Raw genomic sequence first — 27,100 nt, forward strand, 5'->3', positions numbered from 1 at the left:
TCTATGATAATATGCTGTCTTGTTGCCGTAAGTTTCCTAAGGATTCATAGCACTAATTCCTGTAATCTCATGGACAGGGAATTCTATAGTGTATATTTTCTAATGCCAAGGCAGATGGCAATCCAAGATGACTTTATGGGAAATTAAAATCTTCATCTGCATGTTCGAGTGCAGAATAACTGAGGAGGTCATAAATATTTTTTGACTGCTTCTAATTTCTTAAATGTCACCTGTTTGATGTCAGTTATTCCTCATGTTTGCAGTAAGTTTCCAGAAATCTAGTAGTCAAACTTTCTTGGTCTTTAAAATTTTCTTCCGTATGGTTTTGTTGTAAAGTTTTTATGTTTTAAGTTTGACTGTGTTATTTTTACTGTGTCATTACAAAATATTCTCTGTGTATTCTTGAGCCAATATTAAAATCAGTTCTGTCACTAAAAGAGAATTACGATTTCTTATATGATTCTTACTTCAGTGGATAGGATTCACTCACAAAATATTAAACATTCAGTGAGATTCTGTACTCTAAGGCTAGCCTTTTAAACACAGGAAATAGAGAAGGGCATCCTAATATTTTTTCACTGTAGACTGCTTGTTATCCTATTTTTTTTTTAATTATTATTTTGGCTCTGAATTGGACACTGAATTTTTAATGTGTTACAAAACCTACCTCTTCTGCAAAATGGTAATGGAAACTTTATTCGCATTGGGACTACACTAGAAGAAATCAACCAACCAGACTCTATTCCATGAGATTTTAAAATTCTGATTGCTGGCTTGTTATGATAAAAAATGCAGTTAATACTCTGGCAGTTATGATTAAGTTATGAAATTTGTAGTTATGGTTGAAGTTTTTTCTTCACATTTTAATCATTAGTAGACAAGAGTTCTAACTCTGAACAGATCTAGGTATTTGTGCATAAATTTACTTTTATTGAACAATAAAAAGGATTTTATTTTGACTGTTGTAAGTAATAATGCAGTATGGTTTCTTATATAGAATCCTGGATATGCTGGACGTCAAGAACTACCAGAAAATCTCAAAATTCAGTTTAGAACTGTTGCAATGATGGTTCCAGATAGACAGGTACAAATACTGACTGAACTGAAAGAAAAAATGTTTACTTTGCTTATGTATCTTCAGAAAAACTAATGGAATTTCTAAAAAACATTGTATTTCAGATGATTATAAGAGTTAAGCTTGCAAGTTACGGATTTATTGATAATGTGGTCTTGTCTCAGAAATTCTTTGTTCTTTATAAACTTTGTGAGGAGCAGCTCACTAAGCAGGTAGTGTTACATATTCCCTTCCTTTTTGTCTTCGTATTTACACAATACAACCCCTTAGGTTTTGGTTTGTGCAGATTGTTTTTGAAGCATCACTTTTATGCTTTTTACCAGATATTGAAGTAGTTTAAATATAATTCAAACAAATATATCTATAAAATTTTTGAACAAATAACCATGTTAATTCATGTATATGTAGTCACGTACACACATTTGTTTAATTGTTAAAGAATGACAGTTTGTGGTTGCAAGTGCATGAGGTTCTCTGTCTAGCCATGGCAGCCAGGTAAAAATTAACCTGGTTATGTCATTTTTCTGTAAGAATTATCTAGGGTTAGAGAAAGCAGTTGGAAATTGGAAACCACAGGAGGGGCCTCTCAAGTTTGATTTAAGTTGCACTTCTCCCCATAGCACTGCTTTGATTTGAGGTGTTGGATTTAAGCTGCCTCAGTTGGGAAGACCCAGTCTCGAACGGAACTATTATTTTTTTAGAACCCTGCCACAGAGAGCTACAAAATAATTGCTAAATGGCATTGTAAATAGTGAAGTCAGTTAAATTTAAATTGGAAAAGAAAAACCTTATAACCTCCTCCCCCTTTCCTGAAAATAACCTGATTATCATTCATTTCTTTTAATAGAATAATTCCTGAACAACAGCACCAATTCCTGTTTTAGCTGCCTTTTCCTGGCAGGGCAACTATACTATACAATATTAAGTTAGGTTTCATATACTGATGAAATGAAGCTAGAGAACTTGTTACTGATGCATAAGCCTTTTTCCACTCTCTAGGTCCATTATGACTTTGGTCTGAGGAATATCCTTTCAGTACTGAGGACTCTTGGAACTCAAAAGAGGGCAAGGCCAAATGAAAGTGAATTAAGTATTGTTATGAGAGGGCTAAGAGATATGAACCTTTCTAAGCTGGTAAGGATCTAGTTTAATATTTTAGCACCATGTATAGGCAAGTCTATTAGATATTTCACAGGGTTTTGTGGAATGTTAGAAAAAATCTCAAACATCCTTTTCTTTAAAAATAGAAACATTATAATCATCATGTTTTCATTAAACAGCGATGAGAGTTTGTTAGACTTGTAAACAGTGCTCAGGGTGCATACGGATGACATTTTCAAAATGTCAGCTGTCCTATTGGCTGGCTGTATTTAGAAAATATGTTCTTGCAGTTTATTATTTTGAAATAGAGATTAATTTTGGTTTGAGAACATTCTTTGGATAACCATGCTTTAAGCACTTAACTTTTTTTTGTTTCAGATAGATGAAGATGAGCCTTTATTTCTCAGTCTGATCAGTGATCTCTTTCCGGGGTTACAGTTAGACAGTAGTACCTATGCTGAGCTTCAGACTGCAGTAGCTAGTCAGGTTGAAGAGGCAGGACTGATTAACCATCCACCATGGAATCTTAAGCTTGTTCAGGTAAAACTTTTTTTTTCCAAAACATTTTTAACAAACAGGAGTCAGAACACCATTTTAATAGTTAAACGACTGTCTCACTCAAGGACCTGTGCTTCTAATACTGGAAAAACCAAAGGTTATGTGTACACCACACTAAGGAAGACCATTCCAAGGGACTTACATTTTTATTTCTTTAAATTATCCAGAAAAAGAAAAAAAGATACCTTAAAGCATGCTATTAACCCAGCCTTTCCCAGATATGGTAGTGCATCTAAGTTACCTGAATGAGGCAGCAAGGCACCTACGTGGGTCTCTAACATGAGTTTCTTAGACTCGAGTAGGGACAGTAGGGCATAAGAAGGATTGGGAGGCATTTTGAAGGCTAAAGCAGTAAATAAAGAGTGAGAAGAAACACAGCCAGGACAAAACTCCTGATAAGTAGGAGGAGAGAGCTAAAAGACCTTTGTAAGGGCAAAGAAAATGTAAGAGGTATGTAATTTCTGACTTAAATATATTTCCGTAATGAAGGAGAGTCTTCATGATGAGTTTGAGCAGACATTGCAGTAAACAAAGGTTTTTCTCACAGAAGTTTTGAGAACCTATATACTGGTTGGGTAATCATCCCGTTTATCTGCATTGAGTTGAAAGAGTTAAAGTATAAGGACGTACAGAGCATGTATGTCTTAGCATATGCTATGACAAGCTTATGGAAAACTATAACAAGGTTAAGCATGCAAGTGAATATGCATGTAAGTACTATAAAATGAAAGAACAAAAAGTAGTGCCAGTAACAACAATGACGCTGTCAGACAAAGGGAATTGTTTCTCTCAAGGACATGCACGACTGAAAGATTAAAGCTACAAAGAGATTTAGAGGCTTTATAGACTAAAAAGGATGTGAACGAGCCCAGGTACTGTCGATTTGTATGTGTAGTGTTCAAAGCTAGCATCCTTCTGAAGTGCATTAGCCACCTGAATACAGTGGAAAGTCACCACATAAGTGGAATATGTATCCCTCTGTTACCTGCATGCAAGAGTTTTAGTAAAAATGAGTAAGAAAATACATAGAATTTGAATGAGAGACTGTGTAGCAAAAAGTTGTTGCAAACAATGTTGTTTACATAAAACAAAAGGTTGCTTAGTTTTAACATGAATAGCACTTGGTTCTTGGCACCTGAAGAACAGAGACATAGACCCTGTGCACTGGCAGCTTGCCAGGAGTGTAGTATGTTTTGTTTACCTTGTGTTGCAAGCTCTTTAGACCTGGAGTGTGTTCTGATTGAAAAGCAAAAGAGAGAAAACTGTTAAGGTGTTGCAAGAAATTATTTTGACTTCAGAATATTTGTAAGACATTATGTTCAGTAAACTAATGGTTTAATGATTAAACTGTAATTTTGGATTACGGTAATTTGTTTTTAGCGTGGCATAATCTTTATGATGTGCTGTTGATTAATGAATATGTTGTTATTTAATATGAAGGAAAAAATGTGCTTAAATGGCTTTTTGGACCTGTACTCCAACATAACATTTAAATGGCTGAGTTGTATTTCTGACATGCAATCATGTTTGAAACTAACTGAATTTATTATTAGAGACAGTTAACTCATGGTCTGATGATCTTTATGCCAACACACTTCCCTATACATATTTTTCTTTAAAGAGCAGACTAACAACTCAAGAAATATATAATTAGACAAGCACTAAACAATTATAAATTGACAAGCTGGAAAGGTAACTAGAGCATTGTTGCTCTTCTGTCTTTTTGTTCTACTCTTTTGAGAACACACTTTAATTATTGATGATAAAGATGTTTTTAAACATTATGACTTTGTTGGATTCCTATGTTCTCTGATTCTTTGTTTCTTTCTGCATGCAAGCAACAAGGTGTAAACACTTTTTCTTATAATACCATACTTTAAACAGTGATCAGTTTTACTTTATTGGCTATATTACTCACTGAAGTTGAGCTTGTAGCCTTAATTAGTGAAATTGATTTTTTTAAGTCCATTAATTGATGAAATTGAATTTTGCTTTGTAAAATTTGTCAGCCAGAGAAGAATGATGCTGTCTTCTAATTTTCATATTTTACTTATCCCTACTTTTTGGCTAATTGTTAAACACTGGTAATCGTTAAGACTAATAACCTTTGCCATTTCTAATGGCTGAAAACTATATTGCTCTAGAAGCATTTATTTGTAATTTTGCTGATTGCCAAGATGAGAGTATAGCTACAACAACTGGCACTTAAGAACCCTTTATCCTATGGAAATATGTCTGCATCTTCTTGAACTACAACTTCAGAATAGAGACTTTCTGAAACTACAGGCCTTGAAGTGCTAGGCTTGTTCATTGGCTGTACAGTCTGAAATTAGAAACTACATCATTGACTCTTACGAACTAAGTATTTTAAAGGAAACTAGATGTAAACCATGAAAGGTACTCTGACCTTTGTGCTTATTACCAAATTTCTGAAAATTTCCAAACTTGTTTAGCTTAAACAAAACTGCCATGTGATTTGTTGAATGAGAGCAAAAGATACAATGCATTACACTATTCTACAAAGTGCAACATTCTGCCTTATGTTGCTTCACAGCAACTAAAATATGTCTCTGTCATCAAACCAGATGTGTATTTATGGCTTTGCTCAGACTCCACCTAATTTACAGAAGGTTTTGCTCCACATTCTACAGGCTGGATCTATTTTGTCCTTCACGTAGCTTCGCACTGATGACCAGCAGAATTTTTGCATGGGAGAAAACACTGCTGACCATCCTGCTTAAAGTCATGTTCACCATTTTATTCAGGGCTTAGTATTTCTGGTTGCCAGACTGGTCATATGAGGATTGACTGTGCCTTAACAAATTCCATCTTCCACTGGGAATAAGAAGTTTGAAATTGTCTAGTTCATGGTGGCTTTGATCTTAGTTTAGATTCATGGTGCCTCTAGATCTTTCTCCTGGACTGATACAAGCCTTTATTCAGCTTGCAGAGGAAGCACCTTTATATGCTACTCCTTACAAGGTTCTGTCATCCAGGAGGACAACCACTTTTTTGTTCCTTTCAGTTGCTCCAAAAGGAGATACTTGTGTAGGCAGACCCTGCGACTTCCATAGCAAGCCTAAAGCTTGTATTAAAAGAAAAATAGAAAATTCAATAAAGAACAGTCCTGGACCTAAACCCATCACAATCCTGTAGGAGTTGTGGTCCCTATGTTTATTTCATATAGTCAGGTATTTTAGCACTGTAGTGATTAGTCATTTTTCAGTTACATTATTGTTTTGCTACTATTCATTTTTCCTTTTGAATAATTCAGAAAATCCTTTTTAAAATGTGATAAAGTTATTTTCAATTGCTTTGAAAAGTTTAGGCAAGATTTAGTTCTGTAAGCTTTCATAGTAAACTTGCTTGGTGCTTTGAAGATTAGGATGTGAAGGTATGTACTAATCCACAAAACACTAAAAACCAGCAAACCCATGCTGATTTAAATTCTGAGCATATAATTTGTGTGTCTAATACATTTATAATCCCTATCAAATGTATTAAATGCAAACAAAAATCTTCAAAAAGTATATATTTCTTAAAATATTTTTATTTTTCTAATAGTTGTATGAAACTTCTCTAGTACGTCATGGGTTGATGACACTTGGACCTAGTGGATCTGGAAAAACAATGGTCATAACTATATTAATGAAAGCACTGACAGAATGTGGCCAGCCTCACAGAGAAATGCGTATGAACCCCAAAGCTATTACTGCTTCTCAAATGTTTGGAAAACTAGATGCTGCAACTAATGATTGGACAGATGGAATCTTTTCTACACTGTGGAGGAAAACACTGAAAACTAAAAAGGGTATGAAGATGCTTTGTGTGTGGTATCATAACAATACCTCTTGAATGATATGTTGAAAAAAGCACCTTAAATTTGCAAAAGTGAATTTCCCTCTTGAGAGAAGCTATAGAGAACATAGATGAGGTTACAGTTCACTTCTTAAGAAAGGGCAACAGTTTAAAAATTTATTATTTCACTAGTATATCTGCATTAAAAAAATGATTCCTTTCCTTACCACTCAATTCTACAGTGCAGATGTGTTAGTTGGAAGCTGATAAGTTATAATTTAAGTTTACTTGTACTAATTGCACTAGCTTTAAAATAATGGTTTTTTTCCTTGGGTTTTCATATGTTAATTACCATATTTATATTTCAGTATTTTAGGATTGGAATACTGAAATTCATTTTCACAATGATTCATTAGTATGTGAAAAAATAAAAATATTTACATTAAAGAAAGGGAAAAATTCTAGGGAATGTTCCTAGAAGGAGGTTCTTTTAAAAAGAAAGTTGAATTTTCTGTATTAGAAATGTCTATATTTTCTCTATTGGAAATTTTCTATGTTTAAAACAAAGCTAGGATTTTAAAATTTGATTGCCAAAATTTAGGCATTTTAATCTATATTTATGTATCAAAATAAAAGATAAAGAATTAGATTTTCAGAATTGATGAGCGATGATAGTTTTCGTTAACTTAAATGGGATCTGTGAATATTCAACACCTTTTGTTTAGTTGCCCAAAGAACCCTTATTTTAGCAACAAAATGCTAAATTCCCTGTGCTCTCTGTGCTGCTCAGGGAGGGGCGAGGGGCAGGGGGGGGAAGGAGAAAGAGTTAGATTAGGTTGGAAAGGAAGAGGTTGAGTCTGGAGTAAGAAAAGCATGGGGAGTGTGTTTTAGTTTTCTGTCTTTGTTTCTCATCATCCAAGTCTATGTTAATTTGCAATAAATTAATTTTCCCCAAGTCGAGCCTGTTTTGCCCATGATGGTAGTTGGCAAATGATCTCCCTGTCTTTGCCTCAACCCACGAGCATTTTCATCTTATTTGCTCTCTCTGCCCTGTTGAGGAGGGGGAGTGAGAGAGTTGCGCAGCGTCTGTCTGGCAGCCAGCCAAGGTAGTATCACCACAGATGTTTAACATTATAAAGATATACTTGTGCCCTCATTTGCTACTAATTGTTTCATAAATAGTTCCTTAACTAAGCATGCAATTTATACAGTAACAAGCATCTGTGGAGATGGCAGAAATTACAATAAATAAAATTCATTTTTATACATTATTTATGTTCTAGACCATCTTTTGCAAACTTATTTTCTTGCTCTTTCAGCATGGTGATATGAACTATATCTCGTCTGTTTATTTTTCCAGGTGAAAATGTGTTTTTGATTTTAGATGGTCCTGTAGATGCAATCTGGATTGAGAATCTAAATTCAGTTTTGGATGATAACAAGACCCTCACTCTAGCAAATGGAGATCGTATTCCTATGTCTCCTACATGTAAACTGTTATTTGAGGTCCACAACATTGAGAATGCCTCTCCAGCAACAGTTTCTCGAATGGGTATGGTCTACATCAGTTCTTCTGCCCTCAGCTGGAGACCAATATTGCAAGTAAGATTATCATTGATGGCTATTCCTAACTTTACCTTGTTATACATTTTACGCAGAAAAATATTGTGGATGTTTTTCAGGCATGGCTGAAAAAACGTTCTTCTCAAGAAGCTGAAGTTTTACAAAGTTTGTATGATAGAATCTTTGAACCAGCATATACATATATGAAACTAAACCTGAATCCAAAAATGGAGCTTCTGGAATGTAACTACATTATGCAGGTAAAACACATACTGTGTAAGTCTGTATGAATTGACTGTAGTAAGCGTGCAGAAAGAGCAAAGAGAACATTTGATAGTAATAAAATTCAATTTGAAAAGATTTTTTCCTAACAAAGAAAACCTCAAACTCAATGTTTGTTTCTTAGGCAGTATAAGAGGAACTGTTAGAAATGTGCAGAAGAAAATTTTACTTCTCTTTATTGCTTCATGTATATGTGCTAGTTTCCTGTTGACTGGAATTTGCAGGCTTCAGTAAGTTTTCAGAAGCATGTGTTTAATAAGCTAGTTGTCTCATTCCAGGTGTTTTAATACCAAACAAATGGTGGTAGGTAGAACCTTGGTCAGTCTAACCCTCCTGGTAGTGTCAGCAGAAAGAGGGAAGAATAATTCTAATTATCTTTTTATCTCGAGAGGTAATCACTGCGATTCTGTCAGTCAGCTCTTCCAAGGTCAATATAGTAATTTTTGCCTGTCCCTTCCTATCAATTGGAATTCTACCTTGAGTGGAGTCCAAACTTTATCAGTGACGACTGAATTATAAAATTATGTGTTTGGCAGATTTTGGAAGACTGTCAATCCTATACTGCATGTTTCCAGCTGATTGGTTTATGAGTCTGTTGTCATCTGCAGATTCTAAGTCTCCAGACTTTCCATTTGTCCATATAATCTCAGTTTTATTTCAACACTCTCCTAACAAATTCAGTAGTGCCTTTGAATAAGAGGGTAGACAATATAATATTTTGGACAACACTTCAATTTAATATTGAATTAGTCAATTTGCACCCAATATCTCTTTACTGTTCATTAGGGATTTAGCTTCAGATTTTCAACAGCTTGAAGTATTTTGCTGCAAATTAATAGCCACAGTAAATGCTGCAAAGATTAACTGTGCAGTATCAAATGGAATTAGGATATCAGGAATTGAAGTCCATGGGCAGAAATTATGTAACTGGCCAATTTATGATGATGAACAAGATGGACATGTTATGCACAAAATTTTTAGAGAGAGATAATATTTTTTTGTTCTACATTTGTTATCTGTGAAACCTCTGACTGAATTGATGCTGTCTTCATGGAAGACTTGCTGGGACTAGAAATTTCTATGTTATTTTTGATTAGGGCTTGTTAGGAAGTGTGAGCAAGTCAGTGTTCTACTCATACTGCTTGGTCAGGGAAATATTTCCCTGATTTAACCTGTATTGAATGTTTCTTCCTGTGAATGAAAATCTGTAATAAGTTTCTGTCAGACACTTACAGTTGTGACAGAGTAAATAACCCTTAGTGCATCTCCATGCTGGGGTTTATCTAAGAACCAGTGAGACCAGAGCTTTTACACTACTTGTTCATTTCACAGATTGATGTCCTCACTTGCTTCCCCCTCCAGTGTTACATTCACTTAGTCTTGATTTCTCTTCCCAGCAAGGACTTCATTCTTGGTGTGGGAAGGTAGGGCAAAAAGTTGTGTCGGTTTCTGTGCTGTGCAGCCGCTTGCAGCTACCAGGACTGGGCATTACTTGACAAGGTTTCTTGGCATAATCCAGCATTTGTCTACATCCATCTCTCTGATCTCCAGGATCTTCCCCTGTTTCCAGGATCTTCCTCCAACCAGGATCTTCTCCCTCTTTCTGGGCCCCTTTTTTTCCAAGACCACTTCCTCTGAGGACCCTTCTTTTCCGCACCACCTCTCCTTTCCAGAACCTTAAGATCCTAGTTTTGCCGTTAAGTGTTCTGCGTGCAGAAGCACTGTACCTTATCACCTCCTTATTGGTGGTTCTGTCTTATGTGTCTTTATTAGTTGTGGGACTCAGGACGTGCTACTTTTTGTTTAGTTCAGGTGTTTTCAGAATTTATAACTATCTCAAACCATTTGCGTCTAGCAGATAGCAGACATGTACTTGAGTTCTGAAGTCCAGTTTTGGATGTTCATCCACACATGCACATGTACCAAATTATCTGTCATTTGTTAGCACTCACAATTTAAGCTTGTCACGGTTTAAAGCTGGGCTGGCTATTAAACCTGCAGCAGACGCTCTCTGTTAACCCTCCCCCCCCACCCGAAGGGAAAGGGAAAGGGAAAAGGGAGAGAGACTTACGGGTTGGAAAGTTGAAACAGTTTTAATAAACCTATAATAATGAAAAAGAGTATAATAATAATATTGAATAATCAAATATATACAAATATATATACAAAACCAAGATCGAGCTCCCCCGATGTCGGCAACGTCACCACCGGCACTGCAGGGCAGGCTCCGGGAAGGCCCAGGCTGGGCCTAGCGACGGTCGAGAGCTGGATTCAGGGATGCACGGATCGGGATCGGGGGCAGCAGGAAAACAGACGGAGTCCTCCTTGGACACCGGCCATAGCAGAAAAGAGAAGCGAGACCCTCGTGATCCCCCTGCTTTATACCGAGAATGACGTGTATGGGATGGAATACCCTCGTTGGTCAATTTTGGGTCACCTGCCCTGTCTGCTCCCCCCTGCAGCTGCGACCCCCCTTCGGCTCTTCACTCATAAGCAGTGAGGAATTCAGCAGTGACCTTGGTTTCTCTAAGACTAAGTACAGCAAGAGCCTTACTGCACAACATCCCTACCAGTGCCTCAGTGATAACTACAAACTTCGAGCGTTATCAGTCCTGGAAGCGGACACTGTCTGCAAAACATGTAGTTAGTTTCAGAAAGTGCAGTTACTTAGAGGAGACTTAGCTGAAAGTAAAAATCACTGAAAGGAAAATTGGCCTGGTTTAGGCCAAACCAGGACAAAGCTGTTTTTTCGTCTACAACAGCTTCATAATGTTTTACGTAAACATTATAAGTGATCTCAGCTTTGCTTTCTTCCTTGTAATTTCCACTGACTATTTAACTGTATATATTCTGGTATTGTTCCTGGATTATTTTTTTCTGCTGTTTTTATTTATATGTTTTTCTTTTGGCTGTTTACCATCCTCTGGCCCACCTCATTAGGTGGATGAATATGATTTATTTTAGGAGATTCAACATAGTTTCTGTTTAGGGTTATCCTGCCTCACAAACCTATTGGAAAAGTCAATAAACTTGTAGCTAAAGATCTGGTTGATACGGTCTGCATGAAGGAACAAAGGTGTTTGACAAAGTTCTTTACAAAGGATTTACATGGAAGCTAAGCAGTCATAGCAGAAGATAGGAGGTTCATTTCTAAATAAATAACTGATTAGAAGTTAAGAAACATGTGACTGGAGTATCAGTTCTTAGGAAGGACAGAGGTTATCACTGAGCCTGAGGTACCTTTGTTGGGACCAATGCTGTTCAAAATATTCATAAACAGTTTGGAGAAGTTTTAGGTGAAGATGTTTACTGATGATACTAAATTAATCAGGATGGTAAGGACAAAGCATCTAACCATGAAGAACTGAAGACAGACTTTATGACTGAATAAATAGGTAATAAAATGGCAAATTAAATTCTGTGAAGATAAGCATGAAGAGGTTCACACAGGGAAAAACAAACTGTTCAATGCTATGAATAGCAGACCTGTGGAACAACTTGCCAAAGGGTATTATAGATGATAAAAGTTTGTGTAGGTTCAAGACCAGTCTTGACATTTTCAGAGTGGAAAAATCCTTAGAGGATTACTAAACCCAGAAAAAGAGTATTTGGTTCAGAAAGCCCCAAGCTGAAGAGAGTACCAGCAGGAAGTACCACCCTCAGTACCACCACAAGCCAAGAGAGTTTTTTCTTTATTTTTACTCTTCTCTAAGTGTCCACTTTTGGTCACTATTGCAGATGAGATGCTGGGCAAGCTGAAGTTTTCATCTGATTTGTTGCAAGCATTTGTGTATTTTTATGAGTCAGTTTAATTTGTTCTGTTTTCTTTCTCCAAAAACTTGTTACAGAATATTGCTAAGTCCCAAAGCATCATGGGAAATTTTGAACTCGATCTTGTATATGTATATAAAATCCCTTAAAAAGCTGTTCTGTTACCCTAGCTTTTAAAGGACGCTTGTTGTATAGGCATCATTTAAAAGGATAGTTGATGATCAAATTATTTAAGTAATTTTGAAAATTTTATCCAGTTTTATATAGATATCTTCAATCTATTTTCTTGGGTTTATAGTTCTGAATTTTATGTTATTCTTTGATAACCTGTATTGGGTTTCAAATTATTGTTTGAATACATAGAAATAATGCATGTGCATATATGTATAAAATTAAGAAGTGATTATGTAATAGTTTGAATAATTAAATATTTAATCTAAATAATTTAAATAATTTAAATATTAATGCATAATATTTTAAAATATTTTCAGTCCATTAACCTTCTGGAGGGTTTGATTCCATCGAAGGAAGAAGGTGGTTTATCAACTATATTACATCTGCATAAATTGTTCTGCTTTGCAATAATGTGGAGTTTAGGTGCCCTTCTGGAGTTGGATGGTAGAGATAAACTCGAAGCCTTCATTAGAGCTCATGATAACAAATTAGACTTACCAGAAATCTCTCCTGGCACCAATCAAACAATGTATGAGTTTTATGTTAATGATTACGGTAAGAAAAAGCACTAACATTTTTTTTTATACTGGCATTTTAAAACTGAGTATAGCTTCTTTGAAATTTAAAATTACTCCTTTAGTCCTTATTATACAGTCATATGAGCAGAGATTTCTGATTACAGTATGGTAGTAATACAGACTCTGTATGCAGCACCTCTGTGGAAGTGAGAAGTCAGAAACAATGGATAGAGTACTCATTAGTAACATTTTCTTATTTATTATTTTTGTTTGTTTCATTCTCACAGATTTCTGTTAACTTAACTAGACTACAATTTTTAGATAATTTATGCATAGGCTGGTTTTGTCTAAATTAATATTAGTTTTATATTTAATTTCCTCACAGCTAGTATTTTTCATTTAAAAATATATTCTGATTTTAATTCCACTTAATAATTATTTATGTATGTCTGATAATCAGTAATAAATCTTACAGTTTATAAAACTGTAAGAATAGTTTGAATGTTGAATGTTGTGAATATTGATATTTTGAATAGTGTGATATTTTCCACAAGGAATTTATAGTTTAAGTAACACACACACAACCAATTTCACAAACAACTTACTGTTCTTTCAGAGTATATTCTCACATGAATACATCTGTTTCTCTTGTATCTAAATTCAGAATTTTTTTGCCAGCAATGTTGATTTAGTGTGCACATATGCAACCCATATTCTCACATTCTAGAATTCTTCACCAGCAGTGTGAGAATGAGTTTCTAGGTAAACATTCTTCTGGATTATTAATCAGATAACTATATAAAAATTTAAGAAATATGTGTATATTTAGTAGAATTGTAGACTAATTAGCGATCATGACTAAGTATGTCCTTTGTTAGATGCGTTTTAGCTAGATTTGAGAAAAATTTGTCCCTTTTTATAGCATCTAGTTTGGGTGGGGTTTTTTTACTAATAAGATATTGAACATGTTCAAAATATTGTGAGATATTTTCCTCTTTTTTGTCATTTCAGGTGATTGGGAGCACTGGAGTAAAAGAGTTCAGGAATATGTTTATCCAACAGATAATGTCCCAGACTATGCGTCTATTCTGGTTCCAAATGTTGACAATGTCAGAGCTCGTTTTTTGATAAACACAATTGCAAAACAACAAAAAGTAAGTACAGGATTACTTATTTAACTATATGCCTACTAGATGAAATAAATAGAAACCTACTTATAAAGTAAGTGGGAGTTGCAATCATTCTTCGTATTCTCTGTCTCTAGTCATTGTATACCAGGTGCATCGTTATTTACATATTGCTCTATTTTTATTTTCTTAACATGAATCCTCTGTGCTTATATCTGTGCATGGGCAAAATGTTTAAAATATTTTTATAAAATAATTTTTTGTCATAGTAGTTTAACTCCAACAACTTATCACTCTTCTCAGAGAAAGACATAAAACCTTATTTTGTCTTTACACCATATTCATTTTTCTGATTTGTGCTTTCTTGAATAGGGAAACAAGGAAAATAAATTTCACAAAGCGGTTCACACTAAAAACCTGAGGACTCATAGCCTTTAGTCTATTTTTTTTTTCTCTCATTAGGAAAGCTGTAGTTAATAGCAGTAGCCACAACTATAGAAAAGGAGAGAACACTCCTCATACAGCTTTAACTAATATGGACCAGTCTGGTATCATGGCTTTTGCCTCATGCCACATTAAACAATAGTTATTCGAACATATATAGGCCTGTTTTCAAATTCTGAATATAAGTCAATGTCTCCCTTCTTAGTAGCTGGAGTCAATATTAGAAATACCACAAGTGCATGAGCCAGTGCTGGACCTGTTTTTTTCTGTAAGATTCTGGGTTTTGGACAGAAAACCTGTTGATTGGTTTGATGAAACTCTTCCAGAGGCCGTAATGTGGTTGTGCTGATTGACAGCCAGCTAAACATGAGCCAGCAGTGTGCCCAGGTGGCCAAGAAGGCCAATGGCATCCTGGCCTCTATTAGGAATAGTGTAGCCAGCCGGTCGAGGGAAGTGATCGTCCCTCTGTACTCGGCACTGGTGTGGCTGCACCTTGAATACTGTGTCCAGTTCTGGGCCCCGCACTTCAAGAAAGATGTTGAGGTGTTGGAGCGAGTCCAGAGGAGGGCGACCAAGCTGGTGAAGGGTCTGGAGGGTCTGACCTATGAGGAACGGCTGAGGGAGCTGGGGTTGTTTAGCCTGGAGAAGAGGAGGCTCTGAGGTGACCTTATTGCAGTCTACAACTACCTGAAGGGAGGTTGTAGTGGAGTGGGAGTCGGCCTCTTCTCCCGGGCAACTAGCGATAGGACAAGAGGACACAGCCTCAAGCTTCACCAGGGGGGGCTCAGGTTGGACATTAGGAAGCATTTCTTCTCAGAAGGGGTTATTAGACATCGGAACGGGCTGCCCAGGGAGGTGGTGGAGTCACCATCTCTAGATGTGTTTAAGAAAAGACTGGACATGGCACTTAGTGCCATGGTCTAGCTGACATAGTGGTGTCAGGGCAATGGTTGGACTCGATGATGCCAGAGGTCTCTTCCAACCTGATAGATTCTGTGATTCTGTGATTCTGTGCCTTTGATGTATCTGACACAAATTACGAAAAAGTGCAAAATCTTTATATTTGGAAACAAATAATTAATCTTTGTACATTAATGCCTTGGGAGATATTGATTATATTTCCAGGTACATTTTTTTGGCCATCATTGGAATAGAAATAACAAACATTGAAATCTTCCAAAAGAGTCTCTGAAACCTGGCATTTGGCACAATTCAGTGTTTCTGTGGTATACGGTTTATATCTTCCTCTCTTCAGTTGAAAAGCTTCAGTATTCAGTGTGCAGTGGGCCTTGTCTATGCTTGCCTGTTGAGCAGAATGTTCCCCTCCATGGAAGCAGTCAGCTTGCTTTGTTTTCAAGCCCTTTTTATTTGGTAAGGTTTGATTTAATCACATATTGAACTGTGATAGAGAAATACCTTTTATTTCTTTTTTTTTTTTCCCCTGGGTCAGATTACAGCAGCATGAACTTTCTTTCCAGCTACAGCTGAATTACATGTACAACACCACTTTAGTTTTATCTAGTACAGGTCTGACATCACTTGTTGGCTCTGCAAGTTTATTACTATCATCTGTGTTTATCATGGTTAATTGATCACTTGGATGGCATTTCAAATCTCCTGCAGGAATCTCCTGCATTATCAGCTTCAGTGCTCACAATCATAAATATGTACATACTCCCTTTTGCAAACTGATTAAATTTCTTTCATTGAGTGGATATAATAATGAAGATAATACCATCTGTCAATAAAATAAGTAGGATGAAAATCTGAGCTAGGAAAAAGCCATGGAGGATTCTTACACGTCTGAAAAACGAGCAGAGTTCTTCTCTAACTCACTTTCATGAGATTGAAATGGGAGGATTTTCTATAAAAAGTTTGAGAAAGGAAAGAAGTATTCATCTTTTGGTTCAGCAACTTTATGATTTAGATTCAGATTTTACCAAGACAAGAAGGAAAGCAGGAAAGACTTTCTTCTTTCTTGCCACATTTATTGCTTTTTTTTATTTTTCAGGGAAATTACACTTAGTGTACAGATTAACCAGAAAATAAGTTATATAATATTATATATTTTAATATACAAATATAGAGAAAGCAGAAATAAAATACGTACTATCAAAATATCAGCTTGAAACAAGGATTTTCTGCACATTTGAATGAGCCATCAGAAAGGAGTAAAAATGCTTTGAAAAATAAAAATATATATAGTGAGGCATACATTAAGATAGCATGAGTTTGTTAGAGCGGAAAATACTAACATTAGAAGCATCAAATGCTGCTGTTTTAAATACTGTAGTGATGAGACAGAATAGTTATGTTCTCAGTAAAAGGGAGTTTGTTTCCAATAATAATAAAGCAATCAGTAATGAAAAACCAATTTTGGGAAAAAATCTAAGATTTCCTGACTATTCTGTGAACATCCCTTCTCAAAATCTGCTTTGTCAAACCTTGATAACCTGACTAAGTGATTTAAAGGCCATATGCAACAGCAATCATCTTGTTGTTAAAGTATTCTGAAAAAAATGCATTGGTTTGTACTCCTGCATGGATGTTTAGAGAAAGAATCAAGCATGTCCATGACAGGCAGTTGATGAAATTCAGGACAAAAAGCACAGGTCAAGTTTGGTTCCAATTCTGAAAAACATACTGCTGTCAGAGGACACATGGACTCTTTTAAGATCCAGAAGGCCTTTCTTGCTAAGTCAGTTTATGTCAGCATAATTAGGCTGGGGTACCTGGGTAACAGACTTAAAATTCCAATTTAGAAGAAGAGAATTGGATAGGAACTAGTGTTCCTTAAAGGAGGGATGGTGTTCTCTTGAGGAAAGTTGAAGAATAACTGCCTGCTTGGAAAACAGGTGATTTTCCTTTGTTGCTGTTACATAGGAGTCGTTCTCAGTTCCTTTTGTGAGTGAAACATAAAACACATTTCAGAGTTTCACTGTTAAATTGCTTCTTCTCCAGTCACTTTCACTGGCCTGTCTAACAGGGGACATGAGCAGTACAGTACTGACTGCAAATCGATTTTATGTATCTTCTCACACATTCAGTTTAGAGAAAAAGATTGAATCAGGTTTTTTAGACAATATATGGAAATATAAGAGGAACTTCAAAAAGGAGTGCATTTCCAGAGGTGGAAAGTAAGTCTTTTATCCAATTGTTTCCTACCTTTATTAACATTTACCATAAAGCCATAGGTATTTCTGGGTCAGTTAAGACTGCTGTACACAGGTCAGTATCTGTTAGTCTTATTTGTAATTATCATTACATCATGTCTCTACAGACCTTTTGCGTATCTCTTTTAGTAATATACTTGAGAGGAGATATAGCTAAATCTAATCTATACTGTATTGTTGCTTTAAGGACACTGCTGGGAAGGAACTATCCTATTACATGCATGTGTCACAAAGGATACCTATAGCAGAAGCAGAGGGTATCAATTTTATATTCAAATTAGATGTCAGAGACTACTTACCATTATAAAGAAAGCCGCCTTAGAGTCATCCACTACAAGAGGCTGCTGTAGTGAATGTGTTAGAAAGTGGAAGAAGTTGGGCAACTGGAAGGAAAACCTCTAGTACATTCTCGCTTCATCCTTTCTCTTTTGACTGTAAATAATTTGTCTTGGAGAATCTGGGTGGGATTAAAAACACATACTGTGTCACTGCATAGGGAGACACAGGAAAAACCTACCAGAATAAAGTATCATTCAAAAGTAGACACAGAAAGTATCCTTTTTTCTAAAATAGGTCTGTTATGAGTATTTAATTAGAAGTCTTGATACCACTTAGGTGATTTAAATGTCTGTTACAGGCGGTTTTGCTCACAGGAGAACAGGGGACTGCGAAGACAGTCATGATTAAGGGATACGTGAAGAAATATGACCCAGAAAAACATTTGTCAAAATGTTTAAACTTTTCATCTGCCACAGAACCATTTATGTTTCAGGTAAAAATACAGATTTTAAGCAATTCTTGCATATAATTTCCTTCCTTGCTAAGTATTTAAAGTGTACTTAATTCTGATTATAAAAGAGGTGATATAGAAATAAAGTCTAAAGTATATTTTTCCTCTAAGTCACTTAAACACTTCAGAAAATTCCATAAAAAATAATTTTGCAGGTCAGAATAAAATGTAGTCACTCACATAGAGATACATATATTCATGACTGCTGTGTGCTTTTTCATTATGGAATTCTAAGAATCCATTTTTGCTGAGACCTTTCCTTTTAATTTTAGATTAATGGAAATTTTTGATTATAGTTCTTGAGTTTTTTTTCTGAATCTTTAATTTATAACTATAATTTTTTTTAAATAAAAGGCAGATTTCAACTTACAGGTCCTCTTATTTTTCCACAGCATCAGAAGTCTAATCTTTAAGGTCCTCTAGCACGACAACTTTATAGAGATTTCCCTTTCCCAATATAACTGCTAAAAGGTCCATATAAATAGAAACAAATACTATAAATAGCTTTTTCAAATTATCGAAAGGATGATTTATACCACTGTGCTATGATTCAATACTATTAATTTGCTACGATGTGAGCCTGTAAGTTGAATTGGCTTTCCTGATTGAAGAGTCTGCTCATGGAGCAGGTCTTACAAACTCCATCCAAAAATCAAGCGTCTTTTTTAAGAAGCTACTGTAAATGTTATTAAGAAAATGGTGAAAATTAATGACTTAAACATCTATTTTTTTGAAATTCCAAACTCACAGAACACCTTCTGAGCTTTTCTGCTATGTGTAAGATCTCTGGCCACGGTTTGTATCAAACTGTGAGATGGAATAAGGCAGGCATCCTTTCATTCATGCAAGATTAATTGAACAGTCGGTATCTCTGTATCAGTGTCCTTTACTTAGTGTATTATGGGTCCCTAGAACGTTACGGTCTTAACAAAACACAGACTTCCTTGTCTCTGGTACAGAGATTCTGTGAAAGGATCTTATAGTGTCTTGTCTCTGCTACAGTCCTGTAGTACCTCAGAAGATACGCTTTCTTTTCAGCTGGCTAGCTGAATACATAGCTCACTCTGCTGATTTCTGAGAGAGAGATGTAGAAGAAAAACAGTTGAAAGAGCCACACTGAAAATATTTTTTAAATTTTGAATCATCATGCTGAGGATATTTGAAATATTGGGTGATTTGGGGTGTGTTAGATGTGCTACAAGGTTCTTAATTTCTTATGTAATCATTTTCTTTCTCTTAGCAGTTCATCTTTTTCACCTTAATCACATATGTCCAAAATCACACGTTAATGCTAACAATGTTCTATATGTGTTTATCTTACAACTCTCAGCTAATTATTTTCTGTTTTGAAAAAATGGGACAAAAACATTGTACAAAAACTTGTATCTGTTTTCTGTTTCTAAAATGCTGTTAATACTTATAGATTTATGACAGCACATGCCACTGTGCTTATATAGGATGACAGTTATGCTTGTAAAACTAAAAGTTATTTGTGTAAGAAAACATTTGCTACCATCTTGTAAGGTATTTTTTCTGCCATTGTTTATGTTCCAAGTACTTTTAAAACTACTGTGGAGCTGTAGAAATTTGAAGATTTATTTCAATTACATATCAATGTCTTATTTGTCTGTTTGATCCTGCTTCTTATTTAGTTGAAAACTCAAGGTTATTGCCACAAAAATGTTAAAATACTACATTACTTAGCTTACAAGACATCTGGGAAATCATTGTAAAAGGAATCTCAGTTGCCTCTATATGGTCTGCAGTTGTACTGCAAATATGAATCAATTGAACTTAGCTAGGGGAAATCCAAAGCAATCATAATTTTCAGACAGTGCATGACAAACTCCCTGAAATCAGATTCCATTCCTCTCCAGAGCTACCCTTTGGAAGGGAGATTCTTAAGTACATTTCTAAATAAGTCCAATATTTATAAAAATTACACTGTAGATAATGAGAATACTATTTCTGCTTGTTGATGTTCTAGCTTGCTCATAATTAATACAATGTTGATTAACCCTTAATTTCTCAAATTGTGTGTGCTCTATCTTCCCACTGTCTCATTGATTTGTGAAGCAAGAGAAAAAAAAAAAGCAACTGAATTCACAACTTCTGATTTGTTCATTTTCTTTTCTCGAAGCAGTTTCTCTTGCATTAATCTTGACATGTTTGAAGACTGAAATACAATTCACAAGAAGATGTCATGTTTCATACAGAGACAATGCATCATACTAAAATTAATGTCATTGTAGTTTGGTGACTTCATAATTGGCTTCCATGCTGATAATGGAATAATAATTTCCAAGTTTGAAAACTTTTTAAAAACTTCTCTGGTAGCCAGAGGTGGGTTGCAGGACATAATCCTAAGGCTGGGGAATTGCATAGGAATGAGTGTAATGAACAAGAGAAGAGGATTCCTTAATGAAGAATCAGAGATGAATCTACTAACAAAAAGAGACAATGACTGGATAAGTGCTGTAGCAGAAAGCAATAAGTAACACATTTTCTAACAATACTTTTTAAATATTGTTGCTTTGATGCAAACCAAGAACTTTCTTTAATTTTTAGAGGACAATAGAGAGTTATGTGGACAAACGCATTGGAAGTACTTATGGACCTCCTGGAGGCAGAAAAATGACTGTTTTTATTGATGATATCAATATGCCAGTTATCAATGAATGGGGAGATCAGGTAAACTGTTTTTTAACAAATATGACTTATTCGCAAGTTGTTGCGCTTTTTAAAAATGTAATATTCATGGAAATCAATGGGCTTCCTCAGTACTTTAATTAACTTAATTACTGGAAATGCTTTCTAATTATGGTGCACTGATGAAGAAAAAAAAAGAGAGCAGATTAGATTTACTGAAGGGAGATGTAGGATAATGGTGTCATATCTTACATTATCTCCACTTTCTCATTTTTTTTTAAGACTAAATAAAGCATCACTGTACTAAAATGCTATATTATTAGTTTCAAGATTGACATTAATTTGAGAGCATCAGTAAACAAACTTTCTGCAAAATGAAAGTGTGATACATTTGGGAAAGCAATAAAGGCTGTGTCCAAATCCACGGGTAACACATTGGCTTGTGAATTGGATTAAAGATTTTTGTCTTTTGATGAGCTCATGTACAATTTGGGTGTGTAACATTCATATGCCTATACAGACCCAAAATCAGGCAAAAGTGTCTCACAGTAGCTCTGAAGTATTTTCAGCCCAGGATGCTAGGTCTTCTGGAATGTCTGTTCTAACATAAAGACCAAATATGCGTTACTTTCTTTTTATTTGCTCAGAGTAAATAACAAATGAGAAATCTGGAGCCTCTGTGCAATTTTGAACGCTCAGGCTCTCTGGCTTCAGTGATGCTCACAGTTTGGGTTAAGGCTGCTCATAGCATTGAGCTGGATTGTTAACAGTGTGGGTAGTAGGTCTGGTTGTGAGAGTGGGCTTGGACACATATTTAAGTGTCAGTACGAATATAAGTGAGTCTATATAGAGTGAATAGTTCCTCTTCTTCACTTCAGAAAGGTGTTTTTGTCAAAATGGCAGTCAAGCATGTGTTTTTAGTGTCTCTGAAGTGGAACCTGGCCTTCTTCTTGAATGCTAATATATATCAGTTCTTTGGTTTGCATCATTTGCTCTCACAGGAGAGAACTTTAATTTTTTTAAAAAATTGAAACTAGCATTGAGTAACCCACAACACTGAACTGCTTGACCATAGTCTAGAACATAGCTGACTGTGTTTGAGGCAAAGCCCTCACAGGCCCAGGCAGTGTTCAACAGGAAGAATCTCCATTATGGAAGGACCTGCACTAGGTCTTCCATTATGGCCTCAAGACATTGCTGAAATATTTTTAATGCAGTGATGGTTTGCAATTGGTGCCCTACTGCATATCATGTGGCTTTGTTGGGGTGTGTAAGCACATAAGACTTGCTGAATATCGCTGGAGCAGTTGCTATGGGGGCAAACTCTGGTGCCTCCTGGTCCATACAGATGCTGTAGAGTGGAATGTGGAGCGAATAACCTTTTCAGAATAAACATCTTCCTGTTTCAAAAAATAATTAGCTGTTTTGCTTCAAAGGAGCCCCAAGGGAGAACTGAAAAGCATAGTTTGAAGATCTGGAGCTGAACGTACAGCAGCAAAATATGGAACAAACCAATTTTTTTTTTCCAGTTCATTGCTTTATTTAGTTAAAAGGAATACAAACACATTTTGTTGATACTGTATGGTAGTACAGCTCTGAAAGTATCTGTTTAAAATCACATAAACCAAGATATCCCATATGACTAAAGAAGATAGTTTAATCTGAGTTTAGATTAAGGTGAACACTTCTCTCTAGGGATTAGTGGTAGTGTTACAAGAAGAAATTAAATTATCAGGGTATATTTTCTTTTTTTCTTGTTTGAATTTCTAATTTGTACAAGTTACATAAACTTGCAGGTAACAAATGAAATCGTTCGTCAGATGATGGAAATGAAAGGAATGTACAGCCTGGATAAACCTGGAGACTTCACTACAATTGTAGATGTACAACTAATAGCAGCAATGATACATCCTGGAGGAGGCCGTAATGATATTCCCCAACGTTTAAAAAGACAGTTTTGTGTGTTCAATTGTACATTGCCATCCAATGCATCCATAGACAAAATTTTTGGTACTTCTTTCTCTTGTTTTAGTATAAAATTTTTCCATAATTGGTTTAAAACATATAAAAGTATGTTCTCTCTCTCACTTTTGTCATGCAAATTCAGAGTACTTCCAGTGAAACAACTGAAGCTGTATTACAGCAAAAATAGTGCCATGGAAGAGAAAGTAACCCCTTTAAAAGTTTGTCTTTCTAATTTTGGACAAGCAAAGTAATTAATAAGAAATTAATGGCATTTCCTGGAAGAATATGAGCACTGCTATTACTATGTAGGTTACCATTCCCCCTCACTGTATGAAATGCCCTCTGCTGCTGAAGTTCTCAATTCTGATAACTTTGTCAATACAGTATATTGTGGAAAGCCAGCAGTTACTGCCAGTTGTTTCTACACCAGTTCAGAAAAGCCATGGACAAGAGAGTAAAAATTATTTCATCTGTAATTTAAAAGCAAATTAATGTTTTAAATAAGTACTTACATGTCTTGCTCACAACCTACCTTATTATATCCTACAACTTGAGATTAATTGTATATTGCATTTTATCTTTTAAGGTATTATTGGCTGTGGATATTTTCATTCGTGTAGAAAATTCAGCCCTGAAGTATGTGATACGGTGAAAAAATTGGTCCCAACAGGCAGAATATTGTGGCAGTGGACAAAGGTATAAATTACAGGGAAAGTTTTATCACGATCAGTCTGAACAGAGTGCCTATTAGTGTAATTTAGGCACATATTCCTTAAGAACATATCTATAACAATAAAAATAACAGGAGAAAGATGGGCTAAAAAAGTTTTAGAGATACAATCTGGAAAAATATCAGATCACTATACAAGACAGATGAATGGAAATATCAGTCCATTCATTCCTATAGTTTTATTCACGTTACGCAAAGCTTTAATCAATACAGCTAAGGAACAGAGAATGAAATTCTTTATAAATTATTTTTGATTTATAAAGCACAAAGCAACATATTAAATAATTACATGTTTATAAGAATTGGGGTTTTACATTTAGTGCTAGGTCCTGCTTCCAAGCAACTGAGATATTTTTGATGACTTCTTAGAAAGTGTTTACCCACAGTATTGCATGAAAGTTAGTTTTGTTATTTTTATATTTCATATGTGTTATTAATTATAAATTCATAATTTATATTATTCTTGATACCCTCGAAATGTTATTAATTTTGAATATCAACAATATTTTTCTTTAGACAAAAATGCTGCCTACACCGTCTAAATTCCACTATATCTTCAACCTTCGAGACCTTTCTAGAATTTGGCAAGGCATGTTAACTATAAAGGCGGAAGAATGCAACAACAGCACTGTCCTTCTAACACTTTTTAAACACGAATGTACCAGAGTAATTGCTGACAGGTATAATAACTATAGCATTTTATACTTAGCAGGTTTAGCCATTTACTTCATTTATGCTCATACATCTGTAAAACTTCTTAATATGATAAACCTTATTAGGCCAATATGAAAAAATTTGTCTTATTTTACAGGCAGTCTGCATTGGAGTATTATCCCAACAAATGTCATGCTACGTACTAATAGATTAGAACAGTAATTGGATGGAGAACTCCAAAAATATACACATATTCTATGTTATAGCCTACATTTTTTGCACTTATCTTTGGCTACACTCAGCCAGTTCCTCTGTAAAAAAGAGGATTGGATTGTAGTGTATCCTAAATTTATATACAGAGAATAATTTAAAATTGCTTTGATCTCCTCACAGAAAAAAGCATCACATGCCTATGATTAAAAAATGGCCCATCTCCTCTAAATCTCCTTTAAATTATTCATAAAACAGATACAGTTATGAGCTGTATGCATTAAAGATCCAGTAATATTTTTGTGTTTACAGTGTTTAAATTTCTTGTGAAATTCTAGATGGAGTACTGTAGCTACCAGTAAAAACTTGACATATGCTACTACTACTGTGGATTTTCACGAATATAATTATTTCTTATTCTGTTGTCCTGACGAAGGACCTTCATAATTTTTATAAAATTAATGCTTTACAATTAAAGCATTAAATGTTGACTCTTAAAAATAGGTAAGTGTATTTTATTACACTGCCTTTACTTTATAAATCTATCACAAAGTGAAAGAAATTAAAACAGAGGGCATGTTGTATTGCTTTTGCTTTTAATTAAACATAAAGGTCTTGAAATGGCAAGTGCTTAGGAGTTACCTGCCATGACCAGAATTTTTTCAATATTCAGCATAGGAACTTATCTATTGTAAGATGCCGGCTACATAAATGCAGTCTGGTGCAGACGATTTGGCATGGTAGCAGGCAAGTTGCATACATAATGATTGCATTGTATTCAAGCACAGTCAGGCTTAATCGCTGTTATTCCAGTATAGAATCATTGAATGGTTTAGGTTGGAAGGGACCTTAAAGATCCTCTAGTTCTAAGCCGCCTGCCATGGGCAGAGACACCTTCCACTAGACCAGGTTGCTCAAAGCCCCATCCAGCCTGGCCTTAAACACTGCCAGGGAGGGGGGCAGCCACAACTTCTCTGGACAACCTGTTCCGGTGTCTCAGCGCCCTCACAGGAAAGAATTTCTTCATAATATCTAATCGAAATCTACCTTCTTTCAGTTTAAAACCATTTCCCCTCATCCTATCACTACATGCCCTTGTAAAAAGTCCCTCTCCAGCTTTCCTGTAGGCCACCTTCAGGTACTAGAAAGCTGCTAGAAGGTCTCCCCAGAGCCTGCTCTTCTCCAGGCTGAACAGCCCCAACTCTCTCAGCCTGTCTTCATAGGAGAGGTGCTCCAGCCCTCTGATGTTTTTCGCGGCCCTCCCCTGGACTCGTTCCAACAGCTCCATGTCCTTCTTACGTTGGGGGCCCCAGAGCTGGACACAATGCTCCAAGTGGGGTCTCACAAGAGCAGAGCAGAGGGGCAGAATCACCTTCCTGGACCTCCTGGTCACGCTGCTTTTGATGCAGCCCAGGATACGGTTGGCCTTCTGGGCTGCAAGCACACATTGCCGGCTCATGTTGAGCTTGTCATCAACCATCACCCCCAAGTCCTTCTCCTCAGGGCTGCTCTTGTAACTTGTCAATGTAAAGAGCAAAGGTATAAAAGAATTATAAAGAGTTCCATCTCTGTTTTCAAAAGATAAGAAGGATAAAGTGAAATCCTCCTAAGTATACATTGGTATGTGGACTTTAGCATGTACTCAGTTAAAACAGAAACAAAACGAGATATATAAAACTTAGAGATGAATTACACATTGCCAAAACTGGTGGATAAAACAACTGCCCTCCATTTCAGGTAAATGTTAGAAACAGTTCCAAACGAAACGTAGACCATTGTCAACCAGTTTTGTTTACCATCCCTACCCATATCTTCTAGAATCCCTCATTTTCTTCCCTGAGAGCTCTGAATCAGCTGGCAGATGCCTTCTCATTTTCCCTGGGAAGGTGCATTAACAAACTTGAGTTAAGAGCCAGGGAAGTAAGATTGCTATTATGACCAGTTCCAATATCCCAGAGGAACTCTAATTTGAAAATCTTGCTCACTTTCTCCTCTCTCCTTAGATACATACACTGAGTTCAGAAAATGCATGCAGGAAATCTAAAAGGAAATCTTATCTATGAGTTGTCAAGAATATAAAAATGAAGGCCAGAGTTTTCTGCTGACTTTAGTAGTTATTTCTCTATAATCTGAGAAAGCCTACTCAGTGTAAATCCACTACAAAGTCTAACAAACAGTGCTCATATTTCTAAGTGCCTGAACTACCATACGTTATGCAAAATTACAATTTACGTGAAACTGATGTATATGTATGTACATGTGCAATAGAGTGCTGTTGATATAAAAGGGGGAAATGTTTAATTTGAACTTGAAGTTAGGATCATACCCACTGATGCAAAAGTGTCATAAAGCTTTGAGTGTATTATTTTCTGCTTTAAAGTTAGGAGTAATATCACTGACATTTACAGAAAGGTTCTTTTTTTTTTTTTTTATCTGTTGTGGGGAATTTAAAAATACACGGAAGATACGTATTTGTACAGATATGTTAGAGAGAGAGAGAGATAGTGTAGTCGTGGAG

The 27,100-nt window shown here is 35.7% G+C and overlaps 1 protein-coding gene across 1 annotated transcript in view; it reads left to right on the top strand.

Annotated features, from left to right (window-relative positions):
* LOC137662233 (dynein axonemal heavy chain 8-like) overlaps positions 1-27,100 on the top strand; it is a 145,384-nt gene that overhangs the window by 60,820 nt on the left and 57,464 nt on the right. The window contains 14 exon segments of the mRNA XM_068398455.1: positions 998-1,084; positions 1,180-1,287; positions 2,075-2,209; positions 2,555-2,716; positions 6,299-6,545; positions 7,893-8,134; positions 8,215-8,355; positions 12,640-12,877; positions 13,852-13,994; positions 18,222-18,356; positions 20,943-21,065; positions 22,820-23,033; positions 23,575-23,684; positions 24,235-24,398. Of these exon segments, the coding sequence (XP_068254556.1) occupies positions 998-1,084; positions 1,180-1,287; positions 2,075-2,209; positions 2,555-2,716; positions 6,299-6,545; positions 7,893-8,134; positions 8,215-8,355; positions 12,640-12,877; positions 13,852-13,994; positions 18,222-18,356; positions 20,943-21,065; positions 22,820-23,033; positions 23,575-23,684; positions 24,235-24,398 (2,249 nt within the window).

The sequence above is a fragment of the Nyctibius grandis genome, chromosome 1 (assembly GCF_013368605.1).
Source record: "Nyctibius grandis isolate bNycGra1 chromosome 1, bNycGra1.pri, whole genome shotgun sequence".
NCBI lineage: Eukaryota > Metazoa > Chordata > Aves > Nyctibiiformes > Nyctibiidae > Nyctibius > Nyctibius grandis.